Source organism: Tupaia chinensis, unplaced genomic scaffold (genome assembly GCF_000334495.1).
Source record: "Tupaia chinensis unplaced genomic scaffold, TupChi_1.0 Scaffold000100_1, whole genome shotgun sequence".
Lineage (NCBI taxonomy): Eukaryota > Metazoa > Chordata > Mammalia > Scandentia > Tupaiidae > Tupaia > Tupaia belangeri.
The window spans coordinates 920,093-931,914 of record NW_006159564.1 but is presented as its reverse complement, the minus strand read 5'-3'; the positions used below and the strand labels follow the sequence as shown (position 1 = coordinate 931,914).

The following is an 11,822-nucleotide window of genomic DNA, read 5'->3' as shown; positions in this document are numbered from 1 at the left end:
CATTCCTGCGCTGCACCAGGAAGGGCATATCACTTTTGTACTCAGGCCAAGAAATGTGGAACTTCAACCGAACCATGAGAAAATAACAGATACATCCAGATGGAGGAACAAGTCTCACCCTTCTTACCGATGGCCACCTGTGTCTCCCTTGTTAGGGTTAAAGGGATGAAACCACTGGGATTCAGTTTAGCTCTAGCTTGAATGAATTTTCATTCTGTGTTGGCTCATTTTTTCTTTTCCCTTGACATTGGGCTTTAGTCAGGATCCCGGTAAGTATGTCCTCTTTGGAAGTAGAAAGGCCGGCCGCAGGCAGGAGTGAAGGTAGTGGCTCAGGAGCCGGGAGTGGAAGAAGTTCAAGGGTCACAGTTTAACAGGCTGCATTACCACAATCCATCCCCAAGGCTGAGTAGGCCGCCAGCGGCAAAGGCAGCCAGGGATGCAAACCTGCAAGGGAAAAGGGCCAGAGTCTGCTGCTCGCACCTGCTGGGTTAAGCACAGCCAATGACAGCATGCTTCACCCTGGCGGCAGATCTGATGGAGATCTCCTGGATGGAGAAGGAAGCTTGGGAATCCAAGGGCTACATCCAGATCAGGTCAGGAGAGGACTTGCAGACTCTGGCCTCACAGTTCAGTAACTGCAGCTCTGCCAAGGCCAGGGAGCCCTGAGTGCCCTCACCAGCTGTCAGCTGTAAAAGTCCTTTGGAGACGCCTCATTTGCGTTGCACCAGGGGAGAGGAGCACCAGCCTCACTTCACTATTCTCAGCATCCACAACACCAGCTACCCCACCTCTAGCCAGCCACTGGGCAGACCTCCCTACTTGTTCCCCAAGTGGCTCAGAAGGGGGCCGTTGAGCCCTAGAAATGGGGCTCTGGGTACCCATTTCCTGTCTGCCGCCAGATGACTTGGGGAGGAAGGCTCCCAGACCCAGCCAGCATGGCTGACTTGTCCCAAAGACAGGGCCTAGTCAGCTGAGCAGCTCCTGTGGCTCCCCAACACCAATCCTCCTGAGTCCCAGAGGTGGGTACAGGACCTAAAATGTTGTTTCTCTTTACATATTCCTCAGTTTAGCTGCAAAAGGCAAACCTGAGCTGGGTGAGCCTGGCCAGGACCTTTCTGAGTGGTAGTGCAAACACCCTTTGCAGTGGGAAGGTTTAAGACCAGGAAAGACTGAGGAACTGCCAGTGATCTGAGACTAAAGGGCCGTGATGACTGAGTGCAGTGGGGGATTCAGCACTGGATCCTGGAAGAGAAAAGGGACATCAGTGGGAAAATGAGAAATTAACAAAGCCTGCTGCTTAGTTGACTGTACCAATGTTGGCTTCTTAGTTTTTTTTTTTTTTTTTTGGAGAGATTTTCGCTATAGGGCGCGTGAGCTCGCCAGACAGAGAGACAGAAAGCGAGAAAGCACCCCCCAGGGGGGATGGTCGCGCCGCAATCCCTTCTCCTCCATTCTCCTCTCGGGATCCTGGGCACGCACGCACACGCGCCTGGCGTGAGTTCCAAGCCACCGGGTCTGGGACGCGAACCGCGGTCGACTATGTGAGAATCCAGCGACATAGCCATTACGCTAACCGCTGGTTCCCTTGGCTTCTTAGTTTTGATAACTATATCACCATGATACAAGATATCAACATTGGAAGAAGTAAGGGAGAGGCTATGGGAATGCTCTATACTATTACTTTTGTAGCTTTTCTGTAGGTTTGAAATTATTTTGAAATAAAAAAGTTTTTTTAAAAAAGGAAATGAGGCTGGACCAGCAGTTAGCATAATGGCTATGTCGCTGGACTCCCACATAGTCAACCACGGTTCGTGTCCTGGACCCGGTGGCTTAAAACTCACACCGGGCATGTGTGCGTGTGTGCCCAAGATCCTGAGAGGAGAACGGAGGAGAAGGGATTGCGGTGTGGCCATCCCCCCTGGGGGGTGATTTCTCGCTTTCTGTCTCTCTGTCTCTCTCTGTCTGGGGAGCGCACGCGCCCTATAGCAAAAACCTCTTCAAAAAAAAAAAAAAAAAAAGGAAATGAGGAAGAGAGCCATAGGTATACTATTGTCTTTTATGTTTACGAAGGGCCGCTACACTCACAGCTCTTCCCACCCCTGCCCTGCCACCCTTCACACTGGGCCCATGTTGCACAGTTCACATGTCGCTCCACATGCATCTCCCCGTGGAATCCTCCACGATCTTGCGAGGTAGCATTCCCATTTTGCAGCTGATGTGACTGAGGCTCATAGAACTGCTTCTAAAGTGGCTCAGCTGTTTTTTCCCTTCTGCAGTCACTTTGCAGGCCATTTGGTAAACAAACCAAACAAACCAAAAGCTTGTCTGCTCAACGAAGATCAAGCACACATAAGCTGGTGATACTTTATTATACAAGGGAGTCAGCAAAAAGACAGATTCATGTCCACCAGAGAATCCCCATCCAGCATTCCCAGTGATCTTCCTGGTGATGCAGTTAACATAATAAAATAAGAGGTGACATTTACTGATGCTTGTAATGTGTCAGAGTCACTGAACAAGAAGCACATTTCACTGTGAACACTGGAATCTTCATTAGGACCCAGGCTTAGTAAAGGCCCAGCTTCAAAGATTCTGACTTGCATAGACCGAGTACTCCCATTTCCAGAAGTTCAAAAACTTCCTTTCTTATCTAAATGAAAGAAAAGAAAAAAAAAGAAAGTAAAGGTTAAGATCCTCAGTATTGACGCAGCTGCTATGGCCAGAATCAGAGAAGGCAAAAGTCCTAACACATATTGATTCACAGCTGAAACATACCCTTTAGTTTGACCTATTCAAAATGAACTTGCCATGCCATCCAAAGGCGGTTAAAGGACTCCAAGGCTAGCTTGTAGAGTGCTGGTTAAGGAAGCTGGATTCCACATGGCTGACTATATGGTTTGGACCTGGGCCCAGTGGTTTCAGAAACATGTGGATGCATGTGCATGCATTTCCAAAATTCCAACAGTAGGGTGAAATGGAGGAGAAGGGATTGTGCCGTGACCATTCCCCATTGGGGGAGAGGGGCTTTCTCATGTTTCCTCTCTGTCTCTGGTAAGTGCATGCACTCTGGCAAAATTTAAGGGGAAAAAAAAAAGACTCCAAAAATTTGCTTTCTGTAACCCAGACTATTATCAATATAGAACTTTACTACCTTAAGATAACTTTGAATAATTACATTGACAGGGACCAGCAGTTAGCGTAATGGCTGTGTCGCTGGACTCCCATGTAGTTGACTGTGGTTCGAGTCCCAGACCTGGTGGCTTAAACTCACACTGGGTGTGTGTGCGTATGTGCCCAAGATCCCAAGAGGAGAAGGGAGGAGAGGGGATTGCGGTGTGGCCATCCCCCCTGGGGTGTGATTTCTTGCTCTCTGTCTCTCTCTGTCTGGCGAGGGCACCCGCCCTATAGCAAAAACCTCTCCAAAAGAAAAAAAAAATTACATTGACATAATAAAAATAACTGAGTGATAGTTTTTTTTGGGACACTTTCTAATTACAATTAGAAAACTAATGGATTAGTCAGATTTAATGCTATAACTGAAATAATCAAATATGGGTTCATAAGCCTGACCTCAAATTTATTAAACCTACTCTATTCAGCTGGCAGAGTATATGACTCTGTGTGTGTGTGTGTGTGTGTGTGTGTAGGAAACTAATCTAATCTAATATCTGCTATAATTTAATCTAATATCTGCTATAATTCACCGATTGATTATAACCAGGTTTAGTTATCTGGAGACATAGTAGTTTTATGTTGCAAATTCATTCATTTCAAGCCTCTTCAATAGTTACTGCCATGATTTGCTCCCGGTTGGTGACTGGCAGCTATGTTTATTACTGTGCAAACCCTTCTGTATCTGACAACTACTTCGATGTATCAAGCTAGATTGAAAAATTCATCCTAGGATAGCACGGTGGGTGGCACAATCAATTTTTCATATTATGATGATAACGAATGCTGCGCCCACAAAAACATTCAATCATTTAATTCTAATCCAGTGAGACACCAGGTTTCCTTACTCCATGGAACCAAAATATCTTTCTATATTAAGTACGTGGGTTTTGGGGGATGTGGAGATGTGACCAATGAGGCAAGTTTCTTCCTCTCCTTCCACTCTGGCAAAAGGGCAAACACACACACACACACACACACACACAGGCAAAGAGAATTGTCTATAAAGAAAGGAAACATGCTAAGACCTTAGGATGAAGCTTCTTGTGTCTCAAAGGTAAAGTATATAGATGTGGTTCCTAGTGGGGTAGAGGCCACTGCCATTTAGTGATCAACGAAACTAATTCCTACAAAACAGCCAAAAATATGCTTGTGTGTAAGGGGATGAAGTGGCCTTTGTAACTGTAGTTACCTCAGAGTTAAAACATAGACATCACTTCAAAAGCCAGAATGCGCTGGCTCTCTATGTCAAAGACTTTATTACTGTGTTTGAACTCAAGTTCAAATTGAAAAAAAAAATGATTAAAGGCAATTGCTGATTACATAGTACCTCGGGAATGTCCATCATTCTCCTCAACTTCTGATCTCTCCAGTTCCAGTCGAAAACCAGAAATTTTAAGGGGTTCAAATTAAGGCCACCTGAAAGAGACAGAGAGAGTTGCTGCAGTAAAGACTTCATGACATAAGCTCATTAAAATGCTTCTTTATTCTCCTGGTTGCTTTTTGCTTCATTTGCTGTCCTCTCCTCTGGCAACTAATCTCTGCATGCTTAGTGCTGCCCTTGCCTAATGGAAAACAAATGCAGCGCTCTGAGATCTGCTCTGCTCATAACTTTATCACTGCTTTAGAGGCAAGCAAAGAAACTGTTCTTGCTAAGTTTGTCAAATACTCATGTGCTGGCCAAGCCTCCTCTTCACAAAGTCCCAGAGAGTGGAGTCTCAAACCTGACAGATTTGATAAAACTGCACACTATAGTTTGGGCTAGTGGCCCTACGGGGAGTAGAGTCCAACAGAGTCTGCATGACTTTGAGGACAGGGGTGGAGAGAAGGAGGCTGACAGGGCTGGTGGTCCTTTTAGGCAAAAAAAAAAAAAAAAAAAAAAAAGGTAGTTAGGATGACTGGTCTCTATTCAGAGTTAGCTGTCCTTTGTTGAAGCTGGTAAAGCTCTTAAGGGACTCCATTCTCTCTGTTTTTCTGTTTAGCTAGAAGATAATATGGAATGTGGGGGCTGAAGGGATCTCAGGGACTGTCCAGTCCTCTGGTTTCTGAGCAGTGCACACAGTCAGTTTTCACTCCTCTCAGGTGTGACATGTCACATGTGGAAAAAGTACCAGGACCCTACCATTACCTGTAGCACCTCCCCTCAGGTTTCCCCCGTGTTTATCAATATTTTTCCCTTGTGCCAAACATCTTTTAATGCTTATTAATTAAAATAACTCCTATTTAAAACTTTCTGCAAACTTAAAAATAGTAAACTGGGTAAGAGCATGTGTTAAGAGGCTTCCCTTAAAAATAACTGACTTTCCCCAAAAACATACAGCCAATTGATCTTTCACAAAGGACCTAAGACAGTCCAATGTGGAAAAGAAAATCTCTTTTAGCAAATGGTGCTGGGGAAACTTGATATCCACCTGTAGAGGAATGAAACTGGACCCCTATTTCTCACCATTAACAAAAATCAACTCAAAATGGATCAAGGATCTAAACATAAAACCTCAAATTATTGGGTTGTTGGAAAAGCCATGATGTACTTTAGTATGTTTTCCTATGCAAAATGCATCAAGACTTTTCCAACAACCCAATATAAAACTACTGGGAGTAAAACTCTTGGAGAGAGTGGAGTAGGCAAAGACTTTTTTTCTTTTCCTTTTTTTTTTGGAGAAGTTTTTGCTATAGGGCATGTGCACTTGCCAGAAAGACAGAGAGAGACAGAAAGCGAGAAATCACCCCCTCCCCCAGGGGGGTTGGCCACGCTGCAATCCCTTCTCCTCCATTCTCCTCTTGGGATCTTGGGCACGCTTGCACATGCCCCCGACATGAGTTCAAGCCACTGGGTCTGGGACTTGAACTGCGATCGACTACGTGGGAGTCCAGTGACATAGCCATTACGCTAACTGCTGGTCCCAACAAAGACTTCTTAAAGTAGGCCCCTAAAGCACAGACAATAGTCTGAGCAATAGACAAGTTGGACTACATTAGGCCAAAAAGCTTCTGCATAGCAAACAAAAACAAAAACAAACAAACAAGCTAAAAAAACCCAAAACAATAATTAGAGGGAGGAGACAACCCTCAGAGTGGGAGAACATATTTGTAAACTATGCCCAGGTAAGAGATGAGTTGAAAAAACAACTCTCCAAGATAGACATACAAAAAGTACATGAAGACATGCTCAACAACTCTTTTCATAAAGGAAATACAAACCAAAACCACAATGAGATAACCCCAATCAGAATGGCAAAGTTAAAAAAAAACCAGAATGATAAGTGCTGGCAAGGCTGTGGTGAAAAAGGAACCCTCTTGCTCTGTTGGTGGGAATGTAGATTAGTATAATCATTGTGGAGAAACCTTTAAATAGAACTGACATACAACCCAGTAATTCCACTTTTAGGTATCTATCCAAAGGATAGGAAAATCCTCAGCCAGAGAAACATTTGCAAATCCATTTATTGCAGTATCATTTATAATTGGTAGGACATGGAATCAACTCAAATGTCCAAGAACAGAAGAGTGGATTGGAAAAATGTGGGACATGTACATATGGATATGTACATGATGTACACTAAGCCATAAAAAATAAAACCCTGACATTTGATAGAAAGTGGATAAATGTGGAAGATTTTAATACTAAGTAAAGCAAGACTATGAAAGAGGTATGTCCCTGCTCAATGTATACTGAATGACTGCACTCTATGGCAGAAATGAAAGATCGGAAGTTCTAACTGCAGGGAGGGCAACTGTAGATACTAGGGATAATGTGGGAGTAATTTGGGGACAGGAAATGGGGGTGGAAGGGAAGGGATCAGGGAAAAAACAACACATTTAATAGACAAAAATGAAGTTCTATGCTGATGGTAATGTATACGTTAATGTCTTTGACTTGACTAATATGCACTGTATTTATGCTGGAAAAAACCATGTTGTACACTGTAAAGATGTATAATGATTAAATGTAAATTTAAAAAATAAATAAAATAAAAAAAAACCCCAAACTGGACTTTTAATGGCTGAGCAAACAGGTAGATCCTTTCTGATTTTCTTTTTTTTTTTTTAAACCAGTGGACATGTATACTCATCAGAGAGAGAAAGAGAGAGGGAGAGAAAACGTCCTTCAATGAGGTGTGATTATGTTGCATTTTTTCTTCTCTATTCCCTATCTTGTTGGAATTTTGGGCATGCACATGCATATACACAGCATGTTTTTCAAGCTTCTGGGGTCAGGATTCGAACTGCTTGGTAGGCTATGTAGGACCTGGCTCCCTTAACAACCAGGTCACATGGCTGGCTCTAGGTACAACCTTTCTGGAATGAGGAGGAACAGCCACTGAGGACAACTGAGGTTGTAAGACTGCCTCAGACCTCTAGCGGCCTTCTGCCCACCCAGGAATATTTTGAGACTTTCAGTTTTCTGAACTACAAGGTGGATTCCTTTTCCCTCTTCCATCTAAAAATCTTCAGGCTATCCCCAAGTGCACCTGTTCTCAGGAGACTGGGAAAGGAATCAACATCTAAGGCGGCTACATACACACTTTTCTGACTGGAAGAAAAGGCCATCTACTAAGAACTCATCTGAGAAGTAGAGCTCTTCTTCCCCCCGACACTACAGAATTGACACTAGAAAAGCAGAAAGCAGTGTATAATCCATCAGATGACTAGAAACCAGTTCAGAGGCATAAAAATTATGGGAAAACAAGGAAATACCTTTCCTTCAATGGAACAGAGCAACTCTTTAGCCATGGACAACACAAAAGAATTTACAGGAATATCAGAAATACAGTTCAGAATATTTCATGGTGAGAGAGATGAGAAAATCTTTCCATGATTTGAAGGAGATAGACACCATAAAAAAATCAATCCGAACTTCTAGAGATGAAGACAGTAATACAGGAAATCAAGACCTCCTTGGAAAGTATTAATAGTAGAGTGGACCATGCAGAAGACAGAATCTCTGAACTGGAGGACAAAACCTTTTACTTAGATAAAACCACCAAAAATAATGAAAAAAAAATACTAGACACTATAAAACATTCAAATATTTGAATAATAGGTATTCAAGGAGGTAAAAAAATCAGATAAGGGCATAGAAGATCTATTCCATAAAATATCTTCAGTAAATTTCCCAAACTTAAAGAAACAAACAAAGGAATCAACCTAACCAAAGAAGTCAAAGACCTCTACAAGGAAAACTATAAAAAACTAAAAACAGAAATTGAAAATGACACAAAAAAGTGTAAGAATATCTCATATTCCTGGTTTGGAAGAATGAATACAATCAAAATGTGAATTCTACCCAAATTAATCTACAAGTTTAGCACAACCCCAATCCAATTACCAGAGATATCCTTCTCAGAGTTAGAAAAATGATCACGGAATTCATCTGGAATTATAAAAGACCCTGTATTGCTGAAAGAAAACTGCACAAGAAGAGTATGAGGCATTTCACTCCTTGACCCCAAAATATACTACAAAACTGTGATAATTAAAACAGCATAGTATTGGCACAAAAATGGGCCTGTGGATCAGTGGAACAGAATAGTAAATCTAGAAATAAATCCCCAAACATACAGCCAACTGATTTTTGACAAAGGGTACCAGTCAATGGAGTGGAGAAAAGAAAATCCCTTTAGCAAATTGTGCTGGAAAAACTGGGTATCCACTTGCAGAAAGATGAACCTGGACCCCTATCTCTGACTGTTAACAAAAATCAACTCAAAATGGAAGAAAGATCTAAACCTAAGACCTCAAACTGAAAAACTGCTAGTGCATAACACAGGGGAAACTCTTGGAGACATCAGAACAGGCAAAAACTTCTTAAATTAAGATGCTTAAAGCATAGGCAATAACCACCAAAATAGAGAAATGGGATTACATCAGGTTAAAAAGCTTCTGCTTAGCAAAAGAGACAATAGTTAGAGTGAACTGGCAATCTTCAGAATGGGAGCACATATTTGCAAACTATGCCTCAGACAAGGGGCTGATAACTAGTATATACAGGGAACTCAAGTGGCTTACTCAGAAAACAATGATCAACAAATGCTCAAGATGGGCAAATGAGCTGTACTGACATCTCTCTAATGAAGACAAATGAAGAGCTAAAAAGAATATGTAAAAGTGTTCAACGTCCCTTATCATAAGAGAGATGCAAATCAAAGCCACAATGAGAAACCACCTAACCCGAGACAAACTGGCTAAGATTAAAAAATAAGTAATGATAAATGCTGGTGATGCTGTGGTGAAAGGGGAATTTTCTTACACTGTTGTTGGGAATGTAAATTAAATCCTACCACTGTGGAATAAATGTTGAGTTCCTCAAAGACCTACAAGTAGAACTACCATGTGATCCAGCAATTCCACTCCTGGGTACCTACACTCCTGGGTACCTACACAAAAGATAGGAAAAATGTTCAGTTGGAAAAGCACTTGCAACCCACATTTATTGTGGCATTATTGACAATTGCTAAGACACGAAACCAATCTAAATGTCCATGAACAGATGAATGGATTGAAAAAGTATGGCACATATACACTATGGAATACCACTCAGCCATAGAAAACAATAAGACCCTGGCATTTGATAGAAAGTGGACAAATATAAAAGATTTACTGCTGAGTGAAGAAAGCCAGACTCTGAAAAAGAGACATTGTATGCCTCCACTTACTATATACCAAATGTCTGTACTGTATGGCAGAAACTGAAAGATTGGAGAATTATATATGCATGCGAAATATTGTGGACACTGGAGACAGTGTGGGAGGAGGGTGAGAGGTAGAGAATGGTGAGAAGAAGGGAATCAAGGAGAAAAACAGAGAGGCAAGAAATTAAAGGGACACAGAAAGGGAGGATTATCTGATAACATGTATGATAATATCTTTTACTGAATTGGTGTGTAGTGTATTATGCTGGAAAAATTTATTTCACAAGTTGTGGTGATATACAGTGATTGAATGTATAAAATAAATTAAATTAAAAAATTAAAAATAAAAAATATTCTGTAACTTTTGCTTTATAAAAATTAAAACTAAAAAATTAAATATCCTCCAAAATACAGCTGTGAAAAATCAGTATAACTTTAGGTAGCAATTATAAAAATATTAAGGTTATGGGACCAGCATGTGTAATGGCTATGTGGCTGGACTCCCATGTAGTTGACCACGGTTCAAGTCCTGGACCCGGTGGCTTAAAATTCACGCCGGGCACGTGTGCATGTGTGCCCAAGATCCCAAGAGGAGAATGGAGAAGGGATTGTGGCGTGATCATCCCCCCTGGGGGTGATTTCTCTCTTTCTGTCTGTCTGTCTCTCTCTGTCTGTCTGGCGAGCACATGTGCTCTATGGCAAAAACCTCTCCAAAAAAAGAAAAAAAATATTAAGGTTATTTCATGATGAGGAAAGTCCTTATGAGCTATATTAAGTGAAAAAAATAGGTGATAAAGCTCTAAGATGTATTATTGCCAACCCAGTAATACGAGGTCTACTTTATAAATATAATGAGTAATTTTTAAAAGATTGAAAAGACATATATTCATTAAGGAAAAAGATTACCTCTAAAATAACTTAATTTCTTCTCTGTACATTTCTGTATTTTTTCAAAGACTTGCACAGAAAATCCCCTTCATTACTTAATGAAAACAACACAATTCTATCTATAATCCTGCAGATCCCAGTGTCATGGGATATCTTTCAATGTCTGGAAATGCTCCTTTATATCAAACATATAAAATTCTTGCTAAGTCATAAACAGCTACATAAAATGAGTTACGTGCCATTGGCCTCACTTTGTTAGCTTTTCAGTTCCTGGAGTACTGGGAATGAACTCTTTTAATACTTTGTAATGTACTCTAACACTTGTGGTTAATGAATATTAAGCCATTTATCCAATCAGAAGCAGAAGGAAAAATTATGTTCATTAATATTATTAAAAAAATAACAGCTCCTTAAATGATTTTTCCACTCGAAATAAACCCTCATATTGAGTTCTTACAACTATAGAAATATAATTGGAACAGCTTGGGCAGTTTCAGTTTCATTTTGTCTCTCTTCTTTTCTCTATTTTTTTTTTTTTTGCTATGGGCATGAACATTCACCAGAGGGAGAAAGACATATAGATAAACAGAGAGGAAAAGTGAGAAGTCATCCTCCAAGGCTGATAATCATTTGGCTAGCCATTCTCTTCCATTTTCTTCTTAGGCTTTTCTTCTTAGGCTTTTAGTAAAACCCAGTCACCCTGAGCGATTTTCAAGTTGCCAGGTCTGTGGCTAGAACTATGCAGTCAGCAATGTGGGAGTGAGACAAAAAGAAAGCTAGCAAATGGAAGTATGGGGGCTGGAACATTACCTATATGACTGGATAAGAAAAACTGAACAGGGTAGAGATTCCCCTCCCAAGGTAATGTAGTCAGGAGATTCCCAGTGGAGGAGGTCTAGCTGATTAAGCCAATGAGATGAATCGATGGGCCCAGTCAATGGACAATTGACATGACCTAGATTTAAAAAGTGTAAATATCATGGAATGTAACTCCCTTGAACCACTCTTTCTCTGCTCTGGCTGCTCTTACCTCTTAGGAGTGTACTTTCGCTTTTACTTAATAAACTATCCTCTGCTTTTGCTCTTGGTGTATTTTATTCAATTCTTTGTATGAAACACCAAGAATCTGGA

At 41.1% G+C, this 11,822-nt stretch overlaps 1 protein-coding gene across 5 annotated transcripts in view; it reads right to left on the bottom strand.

Moving 5' to 3' along the window:
* Positions 1–2,350: 2,350 nt before the first annotated feature.
* CMSS1 (cms1 ribosomal small subunit homolog) overlaps positions 2,351–11,822 on the bottom strand; it is a 430,734-nt gene continuing 421,262 nt past the window's right edge. For all 5 annotated transcript variants that reach the window (XM_014585947.1, XM_006143547.2, XM_006143548.2 and 2 more), the window contains 2 exons: positions 4,502–4,590; positions 2,351–2,650 (listed from right to left, as the gene is read on the bottom strand). In XM_014585947.1, the coding sequence (XP_014441433.1) occupies positions 2,567–2,650; positions 4,502–4,590 (173 nt within the window). In that variant the 3' untranslated portion in view covers positions 2,351–2,566. The remainder of the gene's footprint in view (positions 2,651–4,501; positions 4,591–11,822) is intronic.